Raw genomic sequence first — 22,192 nt, 5'->3', positions numbered from 1 at the left:
TGGAGCCATTTTGTCCCCTACATTTTCCTATCGAATGGGTAACAAACGATATGGCTTGCAGTGTCCTTGTTTAGGATTCTAAACCTTGTTATAAATGATTCCGTTCCAGAAGAGGCTTGAAACTCTTCAGTGTGATTGATTGATTGATTCATTAAAAGTTTAATCTGACTTTCCTCGGATCAATCGTTACTATACAGCACTTTATCAAAACCCATTCCACGATTATTGCAATGCCAAGAAGGCCATTATGCCGAGTGTCCTACGTCGGCTCTGCAAGGACCTTGTTGTATCTCACAATGACCCTGTTTTCTATTTCTGTCGCATAATACACCTGAACGTCCTGCTGTAGTGGTGTCAGTGTACAGTATGTGAGCGGAGGGGGGTGATTATATACTACGTATATCCTTAAACACGTATGATGCTGAATGTGTCTTGGGGAAGACAGGAGGGGGGGGTGTCTGGCTTTTTGTGTCAATATTCGAATATGTATTGTCATTTTATGCTTTATTCCTGTCCAAATTGTCTGAGTATGTGTGCCATAGCCTATGTAATGATAATTAATGTATACAGAGGTCATACCACATCCTACCATCGAGGGCATTCAATGCCTTGTATAAAAAAAAAAGTAGCTGACATCGATATCTACAGATAACCTAATGTAAATTAATTATTTTAATGGCAATAGTAGTGTGTACAGTTAAAGACATCAATGGGCTACTTCTCCATTCACACTCCCACCACACTGTATAAAGATAGACCAAAAGCCCCTATATTAAACAGCATGGAGCAAACGTTTCTGTTGTCTTCATCTGTGTGTTTGTCTGAATCTTGTCTCTCTGGATGTTTTTCTTACTTGATTTTGTCACCTGAAATAATTCATCCCATTTTCCCAAACCACAGCGATTCTAAAGAATGTTATGTTAGTATGGAGATAAACGTAACATCCTGAGTGGAAGACAAACACCACCAAGCCAATGTGAACAGAAAGACTGTTTATTTGTTTTACAATATTATCTTGGTTACATTCGTATATAAACTTTAAGATTTTTTTCTAGCATTTTCTTACAGAATGACAGTGATGTTTATCAGATTGCATACCTAGAAAAGTAAAGGAATACATGCATCCAAACATGAACAGCATTAAAAGGAGCAACTTTATATAACAAGTAGAAATTCACAACTGTGAGCTGCGCTCAGTCTCAATGTGCTCATCAGTCAAGGAAGGATTATTACATAGGGGCGTCCTCTAACAACACTTAGGCAGAGGAGAGCAAGTTCAATGGCTGAGCTCATGATGTGGAAGTTAAATGCCTTCAATTTGAGCGGATGATTTTCAGCATCAAATTTCAGCAGTTTCCTATGGTTAACATACAAGTTTGTTTTCATGAGTTCTCTCATTAACATGAGGCACCACAAACATTAATAAAAAAGCACAACTGTTGAACTTCACTGGTGAAATGGATACAGGAAAGACAACCTTTTAAAAGGTAGTGGAAAGTGCACTTAGTGGGTCCGCCCAGCACAGACCCTGCCCAGACAAACGCCAACAATTCCCTCGAAAACTATAGTTAGAAGCACAAAACCATATCCGACAAACACCTTTTCAACTAACCTCCAGCTAGCTAATCACATCAACGCACTGTGATCTTGCTTACTTGTGCCTTCCACCATCTCACAGCTCCTATAGTGTTTGTGGACAGGGCTAAGTTCCAGCTGCATGGGGCAACAAACATCTACGGCTTCCTCTTTCCCTACACTTTCCCCTGGAATGTGCACACAGTGTTCCCAGTACCTACAAATTCAACACATCAGAGCCTCATCATGACATTTGCCCGCAGAGACAGTAATTGTGGTACAATTATACCTCGCCATCTCTTGGAGAAGGTGGAAACCGCTACGTCGTAACTCTCACGTATATGTTAGAAATGTTGGGTATCTACAAAAGTAAAATAAAAATAATCTCTGTGCCAACACCTACACTGTTTTCTTGTACCAATATATGGTATAAACTAAAAAAAAAAAACGCTATTAGTTTTACTGGCCAAGTAAAAGAGACACTGGAATCCGGAATCCAGTCAGCAAACGTTTTGTCAAATGTGAGGCCCCAGATGTTAATTCAGCTCAGTTTATTTACGTACACACATTAGGGGCCCGAGTGCAGGGGCTGGGAGCACAGCCGTGTAATCTACATGGTAGGGCTCTGATGACTGACCGTTGGATTTTACAGCATTTTGACAAGATGAAACGTCACATGCAAATGATTCATCTCCACAATGAGGAGGAAGCTCTGGACTTATGATAGTAAAAAAAACTAAAAAAAAAAAAAAAAAACATTTTGTACTGTCCTTATTCCTCAAATACAAAACAAGAAAAATAAAAGATGTAATACTTAGACTACAAGGTTAACCTTCAAAAAGTACTAGATATGTCAAAGGAGATGAGGGTATGTAGAAAAGGTAAAGACTCTACTGAACTGAAAAATAGAAGAAAGAAAAAAAAGGCATTTTAAGATTATGTTAAAGAAATGGCGACGATGATTGTGACGCAGGAGGTGGTTTGGTATGAAGGCAGAAAGAGACAGAGAGAGACAGAGAGAGAGAGAGAGAGAGAGAGAGAGAGAGAGAGAGAGAGAGAGAGACAAATATATGGCTGAGGAAAAGAGAAAGAGAGACATATCGATGTATTGTAGACATCCTGACAGTTTACAGTCCTCCTGGTCTTCACACCTCTGGGACAGAGTGATCCATGGCTGACCGCAGGAGACCGGAAGACATCCTGGAGGGGAAAAAAAATTAAATTAAATCACGCCCATCAGCTCGTCAGTGATCAGTTTAGTCGCACTTAACAGATTTTTGGTCGCATGTTCTGGTCCACTTTGTGCTCCCGCTGACTTATTACCAGTCGTTCCAGAAAAATTGAGGTTTTTTTTGTGATTGTTGCGGGCAAAAATCCTTGATTATGCGGCACGTTTTCTTAAAAAATGCGATGGAATATGCGGGATATTTATGCATTTTATGCGATGAAATTGCAGGAACTTGCAAAAACTGCAGTTTCATCATGGCTTCATCGCGGGGTTTGCAGCTTTTCGAAGATGTTCACGTCGCGTAATTACGTCACTTCATAACGTTCCCATGGCAACAGGGGAAAATGGCTGCTCTTGTGTGAAGTAAACGCAACATTTTTCAACTTTCTGCTAAGATATATGTGACTTTTTTGCAACGAAAATGCGGGGATTATGAAATCATGCAAGCCCTGCATATTTTGCGCGGAAATCTGCAATTTATGCGACGAAAGTGCGGCGTATTTGAAAAGAATGCGGCCCCCGCATAAATATGCGGACTTTGGCTGATTATGCGTTGAATTATGCAATAGCATAATCGCGTTTTTCTGGAGGGACTGTATTAATACTGAGCTAGTCTCGCTTTGCCAGACCAGGCGCTTAGTCGCGTGTGAGAAGAAAACTCAGATTGGACAGATAGTCTAGCTAGCTGTCTGGATTTACCCCGCAGATATCTGAGGAGCAGTTAACCCTAGTCCTCAGAAATCCGCCAGAGTTTAGAATTCCAACACAAAGAAAGCGGAAGGAAAAGGACATCGGCGAAAATAGCGGAATTTCCCGCGGCACCGGAGCAATCCCAGACGTGGAACGTCGAGGATATAAGACGACTAACAATAAACTAATAAGAGCAAACATGAAGTCATATTAACCAGCAGGTAACTCATTGATTGGTACGTTTTGGAGAAGTTTTGCATCACGCGGGAAAGTGTAATTCTGTTGACTGACAGCACCTTATGTGTAGTTATTAATGATAAGGAAACGACACTAGAGTCACTGAAATGCTGAAGTCCTACCTCTTAACCATGTGTTCATAGATGAACTTGGGCATGATGGTGATGGTCATGGCAGTCGGAGAGGTGCTCAGAATGTCCTTGATCTGAGAATCCTGGAATTTTGCACACAGGGACAGTTTCATGTGAGGACCTCATGTGATTAATGAATTGCCATTGACATTGGAGGTTTCTTAAAGAACACATGCAAAGCCTTCATCACAGGGCAGAATGGAACTACACACCTGCCAGAGAATAAATTGGACTAGAAGCAAACTATGGCTACATTGCTGACACAAACTAAAAAACCATTTGACTTCACTTCACATGGACTTGGAGCTGGTGAATGCTGCACTTACTTAAAAAACGCTGCACGTTCCCGCGTTATACTACATTCCGCAAGGATGTATGCAGCCATCCCAATGCAAAATTCAAATTAGCATCAACTTAACATTCTATAGGCATCACACGTTCTGTATTTCTTATCATTTTTAGTCCATGTATTTCAACAATGCAAGATCAACAGAACCCATCTTGTCTTACAGCACACACATTACTAGCTCATATAATTAGTAAACAGTTTGTATCCACCAATGACCAGAGTATTTGATGAAGAGACTCTATATACAGAAACAAGTGTCTCACCTTGAGTCCAATAACGTTTTGGCCATTAATTTCACAGATGAAATGCTCAGTCAGCAGGCCGTTGCGGGCTGCAGAGCCATCCTTGACCAGTGAGGTGATTTTACCAGACTTGTAGATAAAGCCCACGTGGCCAGAGCTGTCTTTGTGCATGGTGATGGTGCGCTGAAATGGCCTAGACACACACAGACACACACAGGATTAGGAAACCACTTTGTTTTAAAGAGCCCTTTAATCAGACTATTTTATTTAAAAATTAAAAGTGTACAAGTGTATCTTCATGATCAAGAAAAAATAAAAAAACAAGATAACAAGAAACTATGTGATAATATTCGTAAAAACAAAAACAAAACCAGAAGGAGAGCTGAGCAGCAAAGTGCAAACGATGAAGCAGCCAGCAGAGGGAGCCAAACCGTTCAGCTTCTTTCAGCTACTAAGATGCTGCATAGCAGCATAGCATGGCCACTGTACTTTATGTGTGAACCATTACAGTCTGGTATTACCAGGTAAACCTTTCCCTTTAGCATTGCGATAGATGAGAACAACACCTGTAACCATGGTAGCTGTACACATCAAAGATGATGACAGCTGTAGCCTCGCAATGCTTAGGAAACATAAAAAAATGAGACTAAATGATAAGACACACGGTTATAATCGTATGTCCTGTATTGAAAACTCCTCACCTGTCCCTGACCACGAGCTCAATGCGGGTCTCTGCGGCAGCCTTCAGGGCCTTGTGGGCCTTGTCTACGCTCCAGCCAGCACAGTTCTGCCCGTTGATCTGAAGAACCTGGTCCCCAAAACGCAGCCCGGCCAAGGCCGCAGGAGAGTTAGCCTGCACCAGCTGGAGAAACACTCCCTGAGAGAGGACAGATAAACAGATTAAACATTCAAAATGAGTCCAAGGAATGGCGAGGGAAGAGACAAAAGACAGACAGCGATAGTGGAGAGAAAACAGAGCAAATAAAGAGGAAGGAGGCAAGGACATAGAAGAGAGAAAATGTCCATAATGATATAAAGATATTGCTAGATATTTTGAAACAATGAAAGGAATTAAACCAAACAGAACCAACAGACGGCTTGTGTCTAAACAACTCTCAAAGTTACACTCTTTAACTTGATGTCCATGCAATATAATTAAATCATTTGATTGGAATGATGTCTTTCATTTTGAGGATTCGGCGCCCTGTTAAGTCAGGTGTGTGGTGTCATTTCAGCAGTGCATCGATCATCAATACACTGAATCTTCTCTTTTTGCCAATTCATTTCAGTCATCTGCCAACTGTATTAGTGCAACTCAACACAAACGGAATAATGAACTACTTCTTAACTACTTCAAGAGGCCGTTACCACGCACAAGCTGGCCGAGTATCGAAATTCACTCGTAGTTGTTGTTTTTCTTACAGCACATGAATTCTTGATTGCTCTTAGCACTGATAATAAACACCCAGTCCCTGTTTTAGTTGCTAACTTTACCCTGGTAAAATGACTGTACAGTCATAGCCAATGCACATATGTCCCAGGAATAGTCCATGATAATAAAAACAGGTCATCATTAGGGGTGTAAGAAAGAAAACGATACACTTGAGTATCGCGATATTTTTTTTTTTTACGTAAAAAAATATTCATGTAAGACAGTGGTTCACGTTTATGTTGTACTGCTAGATGGCTATGCTGAGACGCACCACTAGTGTCCTTGCCTAGCAGTGCCTAGCAGTGCCTGACTTTTTTCTAGAAGCTAACAATGTAGCTATGGCTGAACTTTGGCCTACTTTAGCATATAAACATTAGCTCACTAAGAACCTGTGAACCACAATCCCAAACTGGCAGTTTGATTTTCTGTGTACTGAATTGTTTCCCTAAAGTAAACTTCTTTGACTTTTATGAACATCATGTCTTTTTTTAAATATTAGTTTTTCTAAAATGATACTTTCAACAAATCCCAATATATCACCTTACGCACAGTATCGAAATATATTTCAATATATTGAATCGTGACCCATGTATCGTGATACCTATCGTATCGCCAGATTCTTGCCAATACACAGTCGTCATCATCATCATCATCAATTTAAGGGACACTCAAATTGTAACATCAGTAGCAGGTGTGTCCAAATGTGCAGCTCGACTTAATCTAAAAATATAGCTACTATTCATACTAACACTTTTTGCATGTGTTTCATAATACATGTGTTGGCAGTGGGACGCCTTTACAACCCCGGAAAAATTAAGCTAACGAATGTTTGAATTGTCACTGTGTAAAATGTATTTTCATAAAGTGTATATTGTACTCAAAAGACTGAAACTTAGGAAGAGCCCTACTTGAACTGACTACGATTGCTGAAAGCCCATATTAGCTCTGGTTAAACTTGGACATATTTTTTCATAGAAAGACGACTGTGGATTTTGCCCGCCATCTCCTACATTGGAATAATAGGAAGGGATGCTTTTTTGTGAGTATGTTCAGTGTATGGTCGCAGGACTAGTAATAGGATATGAGAAACCCTGGCTATAGAACTCAGACGTGACGGTTCCACCACAGTGACCTTTCATTAAAATAGATTTAAATAAATACATAAATACCCCTATAAATAACACAACAGCCCAAAAAGTAGTCGTCAGATTACTTTTTGCAAAACTCAACAAGTATTAGTTGCTAAATTACTACTGGTGAAACCCCTCGTGATTAACATGTCAGATCATGATGCTCCAGATGGAGAGTAAAAACTGGTTCAACATTGATGGAAGAGTAGAAGAAGTCATCAGTGTGTTGTCAAAGGGGTGTTAATGACAATGAGTCTGGGCTGAATAATGAATGCAAGAAGAGGTGCCGGTCTAAGAGTTTGCGATGCTGACTCACATTGTCGATGGACCTGAGCCGGATTCCCACCTTCCCATCCTGGTCCTTACAGAGGATAATCTCCCGCAGCCCTGGGCGGATCTCTGCCCTCCTGATGCCTACGTCCGCCCCCGTCACGGGCCGCACCATCCCCCCGACACCTGAAATGGAGGGCACTGCCACTTGCTAAGGAGGGGAGGGGTGGGGGTGGGTGGAAGAAAGCCAGACAGCAAGGGAGGTGAGAAAGTAAAAGAGGTGGGTTGAGAGAGAACCAGGGAAATTGAGTGGGGGTGAGACAGAGGCGAGAGGAAGAAAGGATTAAAGAGGCATGTTACATTAACATTCAGGAACGCTGCATCAAATAGAGGCATGTGGGAGGATTCAATTTCATCTCCTCCTCCACCAGTGAATAAGATCAGGAGTGCTTCAGGCACTGCTTTTGAAAACATTCATCATTAATATGCTCTGCTGCACTGCAACAATGAAGAAACTAAAAACACTAGAAAAATAATGGTAGGGGTGAAGATATCAGCAAATGGCAGAGAACACAGATGGTTAAATGCCAGCTGACAAGCTAGGGTGTTGTGAGAGACTTGGCATCTGCAGCGCGCGCACACACACACACACACACACACACACACACACACACACACACACACACACACACACTTGTTTCACTATCTTTGTAGGGACCCATCATTGACATAATGCATTCCCTAGCCCCTTACCCTAACCTTAACCATCACAACTAAATGCCTAACCTTAACCCTTACCCTCACCCTAACCATAACCTAATTCTAACCCTAATCCTAAAACCAAGTCTTAACCCTCAAACAGCCCTTTAACCTTGTGGGGTCCAGCATTTTGGGCCCCACAAGGCTGTGCAGACCCCACAAGTATACTGTATTCCCCAGTTTTTGGACCCCACCAATATAGTCACACACACACACACACACACACACACACACACACACACACACACACAGAGAGAGAGAGAGGGTACTGAAGAGCTCACACCCTCCCACACTCTGCTCAGGCCCGCGGTGAGTCACTCAGCAATGTGGATCTCCAGGAACAGAATAGTTTTGTGCTCTGATAGATCTACAGCTCATGGCTCTTTCCATCTACTAAAAACAGGTTTTTAGTCAGAGGGCTGATTGTTTTAAGTGAGAGGCTTTAATGTGACCTGAAATCTAAGAAGTCATTATGAAATAGGTCTATTTTTTGGTTCCAGGCACGTCCAGCAGGGAGGAGGCCTCGGGGGAAGACCCAGGACCCAACATGATAAAAACAGATTTCAGATGGAATGGAGATATAAATGGGGAACTCCACTGATACTATACATGAAAGTCTTGGTGGTGTCGCTTGAGTCAGTGTTGGTTGGGGCTAAAGACTACATGTTCGAAAAAGAAAAGAAAAGAAAACGATTGCATGCGCTGACACACATCCCCAGGACGTACACAACTACTTACATTGTCAGCCACAGGCATCAAGGCCAGGTTCCTTTGAACTTCATCACTGTTGAGGGCCAGACCCATATAGTCTCCTAGCTCCTCTAGGTTTGGGTACAAGCCTGAGAGAATAGAGAGAGGGGTGGGAGGAGAAAGGTGGGAGGATGGGTGAAAAAGTGAGCCGAAGAAAGATGGAGGGAGGCAGCGCAGGTGGGAGAGGTGTAGAGTGAGAGACAGGTGGTTGGTAGGGTAGAGAGACCAGAGGAGAGAGAGAGAGAAGATCAAATTACATTATAGTTACATAATGAACAAATGTATACATATGATAATACATTATGCATGTCCTGCTTACACCCCTACCTCTGCTTCCTACCCAGGGTTTCTATTAGCACTTCCACTAAATCGCAGCACTGAAGACAAGCCATTTATGGCGTTTTCACACCTGTAGTGTGTTTGCTCCGGTTCGAATCAGTTGATGATTGTAAACTTTTCCCCCTTGGTTTCTTTTCACACTGAGAAAAATCTAAGCAAACCAAAATGCATTACTATAAACCATAGGAGAATGTTCCCTCCGGTCAGTTGTGTCTAGTTGAGCAGGAAAGTAAATATAGGAAGAAGGTCCTGTGTTCTGGACTAGTGCAAATTTATGACGGTCAAGCTAGTCGTCTCCTGCATTTCCATTGTCAAACCAGCTCATTTCATTGGAATCGTTTTTTTTCCAGACATTGCTTCGCAAGCAACGTTACTACGTCTACTCGCTGAGACTTCACTCTGCTCTGTCTGTGTCCGTCTCCATCTTTAGCTGCGGCTAGGTGTGACCACGGAGATGCGATTGACGGAACGCCGCTACAGTTTGCATGCTCCGCTGCATCGCAGACTGCAAAGCAGACCCGACTACAGGAGCTGTTTAGCTTAAACTTGTGAAGTACACGGTAGTTGGCTCGGAACACGTTCTTCTCACCACAAACGTTCCAACGTTTCGGGCTCGATTCAACTGAACTAAACAAGGCACGCCCATTGGTCTACGTCCAAATTCACAAGGTGTACAAACATTGTTATATTAGGCACATCTAAAGCGTATTTTTTGCTGATCTCTCTCATTTTTTCCTACACTTTATATTTTATTCATGCCATCACAGTAGGGTCCTGCTTGAGCCATTGGAAGAATGCTGATAATGAGCCCTCTGTGTTGCAATGTTCCTGGCATGAGTAGTCACTTCCTTGCTATGATGGAAAGTGTTATCTATGATCTGTGTGTGCGTCAATCTATAAATACACACACAAAGCTTTAAAGCAAATGAGTGATGCCTTGCAGCGTGTGAGTCATGAGGCCTTCAGCTGGTCAGGTAGCCGCCACTTAACTTTTCCTCAGGTAAACTGAGAAACTGATTAACCAGTTTTCTCCTTTGAATTCTAAAACTCTATTACAGACGTAAAACAGGGGTTAGGATTAAGCTTGGTCTTCCTGTTTTACTGTCTCTCTCCTCGGTCTTCTCAGTCAATACACATATCAACCAACAAGACCTACATACAATACCAGGAAGTAGCTAAGTGATTCTGAATCAATACTCATTATCATTATTTGTTTTTGTCAACAACAATGAATGTACCAGGTGGGGTCAAGTGTAAAGTTATTGTTCGAGTAAGTCACTTCAGCCATGTACATACTCCACCCAAGCGCTCAGAAATCACCCACTGCAAAAGGTAGCTCTAATCATAGTACAGAAAATAAAAGAAAGAAAGAAAGAAAGAAAGAAAGAGAGAGAGAGACTGAAACACCCACACCTTGTTGGCAAAACATAAAAAGTACAAATAATAGAGATCATGATTCATCCTGTACAACTAACATAATTTCTCGCCTGAACCCTTTCTTCTCAGAAGTCTATCTTGAGCTACAGTGTTTGGGAAACAGCCCCTGACCTCAAACCTCTATTTCCAGAGTAGTCAGTGAGAGACGACCTGGATTCCACTGGCTGATTTGTGACCCTTCAGTTACCAGACACATGTGTCTTATTGATGCTTTAAGGTAAGGAAACGACTACAATTCAAATCACAATTTAGATTGTTTTGCAGCTTTAAAAACAAGCAGATGAAGGTTGTGTATGAATTTTCCTATTCACTTGGAGTTCTTCCTATAGGGATGAGAAAAGAAAACTTTGACAGGAAGAAGAAAAGTCATTTTGTTGAGGTGATTTCAAGGCAGCAGACACCATTTACAGCATTAGTATATCTGCCTAGGCTATGGTCCAATGTTGATGTTAATCAGTCCCCTTTCACCTCCCCTGTTTCTCCTCCCATCTCTCCTCTAGCGCACTCTACACCCCAATCCCTCCCTACTTTTCAAATCAACTCCTCCTCCTCTCTCTTTCTCCCATCATGCCCCTGTCCCAGCACAACTGCCAGAGCCAGTCGCCATGGTGACTCATAGCTAGCTCTGCTGAGGTAGAAACAAAAGACTAAAAGCTAACTGGACTTTGCATCCATAGAGAAACTGAATGAGTGGGAGAATAGGAAAAGGGGGTGAGGTGATGGAATATAAGAAGAAGGGTTGTGTTTTGTGATTGCTAAAAGGGCCCCTTGCCCATCTTTTACACACTTTAGATATTCGATGGATGCCTCCTTTCTTTCTCTTTTCTTCCATCTCAGCCTGGTTTACCGCAAAGTTCATGTCTACTTTCACACAAACTCAGAAAAACATTTCCCCAGAGCAGAAAACAATGAGAGAAAAAGACATAAATAGTCACAAACACAAAGGGAGAGAAATCATAGCCGGTGTGGGGGGCCCCAATTTACTCCTGTTATTGTCCAAAGACCCCATAACTCCTCCTCCCAGCCCAGTCCTCTCACTCCACTCGTCTTTATCCATCCCTAATACTACAGAGCTGTTCTTCTCGAAAGAATAGCACAGGCTCAGAACCACAGACCCCCCGCACACAGACACCAACAAATAAACAAAGAAGTACAGGGGAAAAGAGACAGAATGACAAGGAAAAAAGGAAAGCAGATACAGATGAAGGTGTTACAACTTAGAGAAAGAGGGGTTTCACTGATTTTTCTGAGCGTAGACAAGTTAGGAACACAATAGAGGGATAAAATACGCTCTAAAAACGTTCAACAGTATATGTGAGACTCACTTGATCCTGGCATCCCAGCAGTGGCGGGCTGAGGCAGATAGGTTCCCTCAGCGATAGCTGGCATCGAGGTGGCAGACTGGGCAAACTGGGCCTGGGCCTAGAAAGTAATCAGACACACCAGTCAACTGGAAGTGGACTTGGACTTAAAATGGTAAATAGTGGACGAAAGGGAAATGACTGAAGTGGGGTTTCTTAAGGAAACATTAATCTTCATTAGAAATGCATGTCCATTTACAAAAAAAAACAAAAACATATTAAGTCTCAAACCCTGAATGAATGGTTTTAATTAAGTGTGAGAATACAACTATTAGTAATCAGATTAAGTGATTGCGGAATACTTCTTCCTCCCCAGCAATGTACTAGGGCAACAAAGGATACCTGACATGCAAATGTTGTTATAATCCGTGATTTAATACTCAGCGACTTATTTGATGACTTTAATTAAGATGGGGGACTCACAAGAGACAGATTAAAGACAGAGGGCCCTATTTTAACGATCTGAGTGCACGGCGTGAAGCGCATGGCGCAGGTGAGTTTAGGGCGTGTCCAAATCCACTTTTGCTAGTTTGGCGGTGGAAAAAAGGGTCCGTGCGCCGGGCGCATGGTTCAAAAGGGTTGTACTTAGTGTCTTCATTAATTCATAGGTGTGTTTTGGGCGTAACATGCAATAAACGAATCAGAGTGTCTCTGATCTCCCATTCCCTTTAAAAGCCAGGCGCGTTTGGACCTTGGTGCATTGCTATTATGATGGCGGATTTGCATCGTAATATTTTTATTTTTTATCTTTTGCATGTTTGTGTGCTGCTGTGCTTCACACACACACACACACACACACACACTATGCTTGTTACACACACACAGGGTGTGTGTAACAAGCATAGTGTGTGTGCGCTGTGCATAAGTCTGTTGACATGACAATGAAATGCTGCGTTATTGACTTCAGACCAGGTTTTTGTTGGTCAATGGCGCGATCACTTCCCGCTGCCTCAAGATAGCAATACACCAAGAATTCACCTGAACACACCTCTCTGTAAGACCAGCACGCTCATGGGCACACAGATGGGCGCAGGTGCATTTGCTATTTAAACGACATGGGCGCTGGACGGTCTTAAAATAGCAAAGACGCTTGCGTGGGGCTTTGCGCCGCACTGCAAGATAGGGCCCAGAGTGGTCAAAATCAAGCAGTAGAGGCCAAAACATCCTAACTTTTGGTCCCTAATATGGGTCACCAAAAACACTGGATCCTACATTTACCATAAAATCAGGTTGTTATTTTTTAGGGTCAGAGCGCCGACAGCGGCGAAGGCCCTATTGAAACTGAAGGAATTCTTCCTTTCCTTTCCTTTCTTCCGGCAAATGAATCGCCTTGTTGAACGGCTTAACATACTCAAAAACTCAAAAAAATTGGCAGTCGCATCAATTCTGGCGAAACTTTGCGTACTTTAAGAGTTTCAGGAATAGGCGCACAAAAATGGATCGCTAGCGCCCCCTACAAAATAAAAAAAAATTGAGCCCCGGCAGTACATTTAACGTAGATAAACGAAACTTGGTACACATATGTAACATGTCAAGACGTACAAAAAAGCTCATTGGAGCCATACCCTAAACCCAACAGGAAGTCCGCCATTTTGAATTGAAAGTTCAAAATTAGTGTGATTTTGGCCATTTCCACATGTCGTACTTTAACGAACTCCTCCTAGAGATTTCATCCGATCAACTTCAAATTTGGTCTGTGCCATCTTAAGACGTGAAAGATGAAAAGTTATTAAAAGAAAAACTTTTCGTCATAGGGCATGGCCGTGGCGGACTGGCCATTTTGTGCGTTTCGCCATCGAAACAGGAAGTGGGTGTAACTTGAGTGTACATTGTCCAGTTGGCTCGAAACTTTTCAGGATTCATAAGAGTCCAACCCTGAGGACATCTAAAGGCCGATATTTACTTAAAGTCATAGCGCCCCCTAGTGGCAACAGGAAGTAGGCCTAAAAGTCAAGGTGCTATACTTTAACAAACTCCTCCTAGAGATTTCATCCGATGGACTTCAAATTCGGTCTGCGTCATCTAAAGATCTTGAAGATGACAAGTTATTAAAAGAAAAACTTTTCGTCAAACGATGTGGGCGTGGCGTGGCGGCCATTTTGAGCATTTATTGATGAACGAAGAAGTTGTTGTAACTTGAGTGTACGTTGTCATATCTGCCCGAAATTTCTCAGGTTTGACAAGGGTCCAGGTCTGAGGACATCTACAGGCCTTTTGGTCATAGCGCCCCCTGCTGGCAACAGGAAATCAGCCTTATATGACAAACATCATCCTATTTACATAAAACTTATAATGTGTGGTATACATGTGATACTGAGCCGCTGCCCTATACTTTAACCACACCCATGTACTTAGGCCACGCCCCCCCCTCTCCTTATGGCTTTTGAACCGTTTAAGGTAGAGTCTTGTGTGAGGTATCAGTGAACTCAGCAGAGAGTTCCTTCTTCATTGGTGATGGTTTGGCCCGCCCCCTTATGATTAAGCCACGGCCCCTTTCATAACTGGTAACCCGTTTAAGGTAGTCTTATGTGAGTTATCAATGAACTCAGCAGAGACCTCCTTTTTTATTGGTAAAGGTTTGCCCCGACCCCTATGCTTCGGCCACACCCCTTTTCACAGCTAATGAACTGTATGACGTAGAGTCTTGTGTGAGGTATCAATGAACTCAGCAGGGAGTTCCCTTTTCATTGGTGACGATTTGCAATGTCTGAGTCCCCTGCTAATGCACAGTCGCAAGGAGTGGCGTCCGCCAGTAACCCCGACGCGCGCAGAGGAGCGAGGGCCCGTCCAACGCTGCTTGCAGCTTTAATTTAACTTGTATTTTTAGACAACTCCTCAAGACTAAGGCAAAAAAAAAAAAAATGATTTTCATTTGAATGATCCAATGTCGATTCATAAAATCCTGAATCGATCTTTGTATCATAGGAAACTAAAAGACCGAAGAAATCTGTTGGTCCCTACCAATCATGTCATGCAAGCTTGTCGGGAAGGGGGTTAAATAACGCTCCAAAGAAGCTATATTTTGGCATGGGGAAAAACAGCTATGATCATTTTAACAGGGGTCCCTTGACCTCTCACCTCAAGATATCTGAATGAAATGTCACTCAATACTCGGGACTATGCGAATCAGTGGCGATACCCAGCGCTACTCAAGACCCAAGCCAAGTTCTCTAAACCGATTCGCCCTAACCCTTACCTTGATAACCTTGTCGACCTTGAGGTCCTCGAGGGATGGATACAGGGACATCCTGAGGAGAAAACACAAACAGCTGTTAGTGGAGGACCTTGGGGAAGGGAGGATGGCATAGCTGTATGAGATAACATACCAGCCAAGTAAGCCTCGCCAGACTACTGACTGGGATAACCTCATATTACCTAAATGCCATCAATTACCTTTACACTCCATTAAGCCATACTCTATAATAAGATTGAATCAAATGACTCTCTGTGATGTAAAAGGGATGCTATGGGGTGCTGATGATTCCACTGAGAATCAAAACCAACTCTGTCGCTGCATGCAGCTTTCGGCAACATGCTGTTCAATCGTTTTAGTTTTCTGGATGACAAAACCGTGAAAAACGCTGCTTACCTGCCTGGCATGAAATGGCACAGAGATGACATATGTGACTGACAGATAAAGACATTCAAACATTCAGCAAGTCAAAAGAGAGCCATATGTTCTGCTCAGAATCTGGCAGCACAAACAACATCTACAACTACTGAGGATGCTTGTCATAGATTGGGAAGACAGCCAATTTCGTTCAAGCTAAATCTCAAACTCAGGCTGCATTGCAAATACAGTTTAGAAGCAGACAGAAATGTTAATAGGCATTGACAAGTGTATGTGTGTGTTGACTTTGCCTTACTGCTGTAAATGACAAAGTTACAAACATTTAAGGTCTTTCCATTGAATTCATTTACTCTCAAGCTCAGCACCGTTTTCATGATAAAGCTTTCTGTTGAAGGTCAAACAGTCACACTGAAAAACACATACAGGTGACTTGTGTGACGTACAGGCTGCCACAACACATAATACAGGAGTAAACATGGGTGGATGGAAAAACACATAAGAGCATAAAAGGAAAGAAAATGGTTAATGGCTCTCATAGGGTCCCTTAATATTGTAAATCTATCTATCTATCTATCTATCTATCTATTGTAAAAGTCTACTCAAACCAAACTAGACTCAGAAGTACTCAGATGAACTCACTGCCACGGTACTACAAAACAGCAGCCTGAAGTGGGAAGAGGAAATTAAACAGCTGATTGATTATGCAATGAAACAGCTGACTGAGATTATGCACATAGTAAAGCAGAACAGGCTGAAACTAGAGCTGGGCGATATGGAGAAAATCAAATATCATGATATTTTGGACCAAATACGTCGATGTCGATATTGCGGCGATAATGTAGGGTTGACTATTGGTGCTTTTACAAAACATTAACGCAATGAGATTTTTGATAAATAATCACCAATAATGTGGATATAATCACTAAGTCTGGAAAATGAAATCACCTTACAGCCTGTAAAACCAGAAACAGACAACACTTATCATGTCATATATACAGTCATGTGAAAAAATTAGGACACCCATGCTAAAGTTGACTACTAAATGTTCTTCCTTAAAATACAGGGGGCATAAGTAAGTACACCCCTATGTTAAATTTCCATAGAGGCAGGCAGATTTTTATTTTTAAAGGCCAGTTATTTCATGGATCCAGGATAGTATGCATCCTGATAAAGTTCCCTTGGCCTTTGGAATTAAAATAGCCCCACATCATCACATCCCCTTCACCATACCTAGAGATTGGCATGGTTTTATTTCAGTTAGCCTAATAGCTGGTTTGATTTGCATTGAGAGATGATTTTATGGAAAGTACCCCATGCCAATCTCTAGGTATGGTGAAGGCTATGTGATGATGTGGGGCTATTTTAATTCCAAAGGCCAAGGGAACTTTATCAGGATGCATACTATCCTGGATCCATGAAATAACTGGCTTTTAAAAATAAAAATCTGCCTGCCTCTATGGGAATTTAAAATAGGGGTGTACTTACTTATGCCCCGTGTATTTTAAGGAAGAACATTTATTTATTTACGATACATTATTCATTCACAAAGAAAATTGGTGTCCTTAAAGATTGGATTTTTCCTCATTTTTTTAATTAAGGCATTAAGATCAATTTCCAAAAGATGATTTTTTTTATTCCTCTTTTTAGTCAACTTTAGCATGGGTGTCCTAATTTTTTCACATGACTGTATATAGCCTCATATATCGATGTCGATGTAATATCGATATATTGCCCAGCCCTAGCTGAAACATGCAGTAGTGGGATGTCAGGTGATAAACACAAGTGTGTTTGAGTCTGACATATTTCATAAATCAAATTCATCCATTCATTTGCCTTGGTATACACTAATGCTCACACTTCTCTCTGTCCCCCGGTGTCTATAGTGATTTGAAAGGCAGTGGTTGCTTCTCAAGCATACTGATTACATCTAGTGTTAACATTAAAAACGCTGGTGGTTTAAGACGCTTGCAATGTAAATAGCAACAATCCCAGTTAGATTCAAGCTGGGGACCTTTGCTGTATTTCATCACCCTCTCCCCACATGTTTTCTTATCTGTCTCTACTAAAGTTCTCTCTCTCTCTCCCGGTTTGGGCTTCTACTATTTTAATTATCAATTAATCTACTTTTTTTTTTTTTTCAACTGTTTGGTCTAAAAAAAAAAAAAAATCAGAAAAGTGTGAACTAGTTCTTCAAATATCTGACCATTGACCAACATTTAAAAACCAAAATATTCTGTGTTATTATCATAGGAGACAACGGAAACCAGAGGCCTGTACTACGAAGCAAGATTTGGCGTTAACGAGGTACCTTCAGGTTCAACCCAGGGATTTCTGTATCACGAAGGTGGATCACTTGTTACCGGGTTAAATCGCCGTGGTAACTTGTGCTAAACACCTAACCTGGTCGGGAGCAGGTTATGTTGGAGATTAGAGATCAACTGGTGTGAAAGCACCGCCTACTGACCAATCAATACTCGATTGATAACGGTGTCACAGTTCTTAGAAGATCAGCTGGAGCTCGGTGGGCGGAGAGAGAGAGAGAGAGAGAGAGAGAGAGAGAGAGAGAGAGAGAGAGAGATGCGCTCAGAAAAGTTAAAACGTTTAGAGACTGACAACCCCATTAACATTCCCTGATGGGTATTTTTATGAAAGATAAAGATTTTCAGCGGAGGTAATTACGTAGGCCTATAAGCTATTTGTCGGCTTCTTGAGCCGTGTGTTGCCAATGCGCACATCGGTTTGAATTATGTTTTTATATTTTTTATTTGCTCTCACGATTGCTTACCACTGCCAGGGTTGCAACTGAAATAATAGGCTAAAGCAACAACAGTTAATGGAAAGGACAAGTGTAATTATGGTCAGATCTTGGTCCTGACTGATGGGGAAGTGATATTGATAAGCGTTGTGATTTACACATCTACAGCGTCGGCTATTTTTTGCCAGCTTTCCTTCCTGTTTTAGGAAGCAGCGACTGTATTGCGTTTTGCCTGCAAAACCGTGTCTGTGTTCTTCATATTTATGTAGAATTATAGTTTGCTCTTCTTATATAAATTATGCGTCTCTGGCAGATGTTTGTGATTGGTCATGCTGTGTAAACACTGCCTCTTTTATGTGAACGCGCGCGCCGCTGGATTGGGAAACCCTGGGTTGATTGAACTAGTTGTTAACCACCGTCGTGACACAGCTTATGCGGGACCGTGGTTGTTAGGGTTAGTGAAGCCGGGTAACTGAAATCAATCCAGGACATGTTGATCTTGATTCGTAGTACAGGCCTCTGATCATTTTCACATTTGAGAAGCTAGAATCTGAACATTTTTATCTTGAAAAGTTACTATTTACTACTTAAAGCTCTAGTGAGTAACTTTTTGATATTAATCAACGTCCGTTACATTCAAGCCATTGCTAAATGAGTTGCTACATGTCATGTCATAGCCAATACACGATCGACTTGATAAGGTCAGTATTGGCTCAGAAACCAATCCAATGTATTGGATTCCCTAAAATAAAAGGCATAAATGCCAACAAATTATCTGCACTTTAGTCTTCCCAGTCACAGAAGCATTACTGATTTCTTACACATTTTCTTCATCACACCGTGACAACTGTGTCACAATCACAAGACACTGTGGACACATCTCTTACTCAATAAGGAACAGGAAAACAAAGTGAGGAGAATGGCAGTATTATATAAAAACAACAGATATCATGACCAACTACAGAAAGCCAAATACCTAATGATAGACATGACAGACACAAAAGACAACATGTAAAAAATCAAGTCAAGCAAAAAGACAACTTCCTTTTGTATTGATTTACCCTATCACAAATATATTTAAAAATATATATATCCTAATACACCATACTGCACCAAAATAATCAATCACAAAAAAGTCTATATAAATGTTTTAAAGAGCAAAACATAACAAATATGACTATGTGTTGATATGTAGGGCCGGGAACCAAATTCAATACTTTTTAGGCACCAACCGAATTGCCTCTAATGCATTGAGTATCGAAAAAAATGCCTCGTCATTCAATACCTATTTTCAATACCTAAGGAGTAAATCTCATCAGCGTCAGTACGTCGTAGAGGCATGCTGGAAAAACGACAGAGCTTAAAAATAAATAAAAAGATGTGTGCCATAATGTGTAATGTTGTAATTTCTTTACGAAAAAAATAATTTAAGAACAGGTTTTCAAAGTCACAGTATTGATATCGAACATTTTTGAATGATACCCAGCCCTATATGCCATGTGTACACAGTGGTAGGATATGTGGTAAAACATTCATTTTGACACCAGTAAGCGAAACATGTTTACTGGTGTAAGTCCCTAAAATAAGCAAATCATTCTGACCACAATCACATTACTGCCACTCTCCCAGCTACTCCAGCCACCTACTCTACTCGGTTATTCTCAGTCCTCGCAAACAAGAGCGTCATTGTGTTGGACACAGAGGAGCATTTTAATACTTTCTAGTGTTTACTTTAAAGCTGTGTTTGTTTGCTCACTTTATATTCCTCCCTCATTCGAACTAGCTGGCAGGAGGTATTAGTGAATAAGCCTGGAAAAAATGAGTTTGGGCTGACATAGTGCAATGGCATAACCTAATCCTAGAATCACTTCTGCCTTTGCAGTTGAAATGAAGTGGACAAGTGACGTTCTTTGAAATGTAAAGGGAAATTATCTTTGTATATAAACGCAGGCTAAGAGAACAGCTTATAAAAAGGCATTGGTTTATCGAGAGGAGTGCTAGCAAAGTAAACGCTTTGGTGGAAACTGGAAAGGAAAGAGAGGGCTAACTTCAGTAAGCCTGAACGAATTGGTTAGATACAAGAATGTGGTCTTCTTGGCAGCTTATTCCGGTCTATTGACATGGCTGGGAAAAAAGAGACAGAGGGAGGGGAGGGAGGAGGACTGACATCGGTAAAACGGAACAGAGGTCTGTAACGGTACTGCTATGGACTGACCCACACCCTTTCTACTGTAACGTTACACCTAAATAGGCCACATAAACAGGCACCATGAGCTAACTTACTGTTTTGACGCTATGACAACACAGACTCAAAGATAATACGTAGGGCTTAACTGACGTTAGCTTAGTTATAACAGAATACGCGTGTCCTTTATATTCTAATATTGAGGTAACGTTAAACGTCTGTATATATTTTAGAGATGAACTAACGTTAGTGGCGTGTCTTTATCACATGACTGGTTAAGTTACAGCATGAATTGTTGCAAATCAACGTTAGCTAACGGCATGGTGGCTCACTGCAGTCATTAAAAAATAACCAACCGCCATTAGCTGGTTAAAGCAGGCAGACAGATCTAGTCGAATATATAGCTAGTTAACTTAGTTGAAATTACGACAGTTTGAAAGCTGAATGAAGACAAAACTCGCTAAGCAGACCCGTCTTTGTTCCGACATAAACAGCAGGGAAGCAAAGAGCTAGCCCGTATCGTTAGCTTGTTAGGTAAACGAAACCTGGATGTAACAGTTAACGTTACCGCTACGGAGAGTTTGGTAGAGACAGTCTCACCTTTAATTTCTTGGTTGTAAAATCAGCGTAAACACTTCGGAATCTCAGACAGCAGCAAACTCCTTTTATTTTTCAGTTGTTTCTCTCTTCGTCGCGCTCCTGAAGGGGAATTCTGGAAAGTGATGTCACTGCTTGGCTTCCTGGTCGTGCAAACCACGTCAATCAATGTTGACGTTGTAAGCCACGCCCATAGACAGTATATAAGAGGCCACGCCTCGTATCGGTCACATGAACTACAGCAAGACCAAAGAGTCATCATGACAGTTTTATACTTAACATACCTTATGACAATCATCATGACCTGCCTAATAGTAGGCATATTTAGCCTTCTGTGTGTCTTTGTGCTTTGCTTCCCTTCCCTGTGTGTTCCGTTGTTGCCCTCTGTCAGGAGTCAGGTACAGGCCAAATTATTGTGACTGTCCTCAGAAATCAGAATCAGCTTAAATGGCCAAGTAGGCCAAAGTGTAACCACATACAATAATTTGACTCTGGCTTTTTGTTGCTCTCAAAGTAGCCTACTCACACAGAAATAAACATATGGAAAAATCTAAGGACATAAACATAAACATTTGAATCAGAATCAGCAAAGGTTTATTGCCACAGTAAGTTACAATTACGAGGAATTTGCATTGGTGATTGGTCCATACATAAACAAACATATTAAACATAAATAATTTGACTACTATGTACAGACATAAGTTTGTATATCAATATACACATACGTAAGCATACATATACGTACGTACACACAAACACACACACACACACACACACACACACACACACACACACACACACACACACACACACACACACACACACACACACACAATTGATTATATACATTTAGAAAAAGTAATGTCAGCAGGTCTATGGAGTTATGGGAAAAAGGACTTGGAGTTTACCTAGAGCCAGTGTTTGGTTTGTACTGTAGAAACATGGCGATGCAACATGGCCAACTCTGTGTATATGTTGATATAACCGGATCATTCTAAGTGCTCAAAAGCATAAATTAATATTTTCAGGTGATTATACACTAATGAAAACAGACTTATTAATATCAAATATCATTTCTGCGAATAGATCCCCTTAAATCCTATACACTGGTACTTAAAAGCAACCCATGTATGTTGACTAATTTGTTAATTTGT

General features: G+C 41.3%; 1 protein-coding gene and 1 long non-coding RNA gene across 2 annotated transcripts; one reads left to right on the top strand and one right to left on the bottom strand.

Annotated features, from left to right (window-relative positions):
* Positions 1-977: 977 nt before the first annotated feature.
* On the bottom strand, positions 978-21,203 carry sdcbp2 (syndecan binding protein (syntenin) 2). Its single transcript, XM_036007811.1, has 9 exons — positions 21,042-21,203; positions 15,127-15,177; positions 11,895-11,991; positions 8,782-8,882; positions 7,331-7,495; positions 5,154-5,329; positions 4,474-4,645; positions 3,853-3,944; positions 978-2,775 (listed from the first exon to the last, which is right to left on the bottom strand). The coding sequence occupies exons 2-9, from the start codon at positions 15,175-15,177 to the stop codon at positions 2,721-2,723; spliced, it is 909 nt and encodes a 302-aa protein (XP_035863704.1). The 5' UTR covers positions 21,042-21,203; the 3' UTR covers positions 978-2,720.
* Positions 7,149-7,437, top strand: LOC116040636. Its single transcript, XR_004102723.2, has 2 exons — positions 7,149-7,235; positions 7,298-7,437. It is a non-coding gene; the product is annotated as an uncharacterized LOC116040636 (long non-coding RNA).
* Positions 21,204-22,192: the final 989 nt, after the last annotated feature.

Source organism: Sander lucioperca, chromosome 12 (assembly GCF_008315115.2).
Source record: "Sander lucioperca isolate FBNREF2018 chromosome 12, SLUC_FBN_1.2, whole genome shotgun sequence".
In the NCBI taxonomy this organism is placed as follows: domain Eukaryota; kingdom Metazoa; phylum Chordata; class Actinopteri; order Perciformes; family Percidae; genus Sander; species Sander lucioperca.
This window is presented reverse-complemented; position numbering and strand designations above follow the sequence as displayed.

Coding starts and splice junctions, on each gene's coding strand:
- sdcbp2 (XM_036007811.1), bottom strand. CDS start 15,177: ATGTCCCTGTATCCATCCCTCGAGGACCTCAAGGTCGACAAGGTTATC. Junction 3,945..4,473: donor AAAACGTTATTGGACTCAAG/GTGAGACACTTG, acceptor GCAAAATTCCAG/GATTCTCAGATCAAGGACAT. Junction 2,776..3,852: donor TATGAACACATGGTTAAGAG/GTAGGACTTCAG, acceptor TTTCCCCTCCAG/GATGTCTTCCGGTCTCCTGC.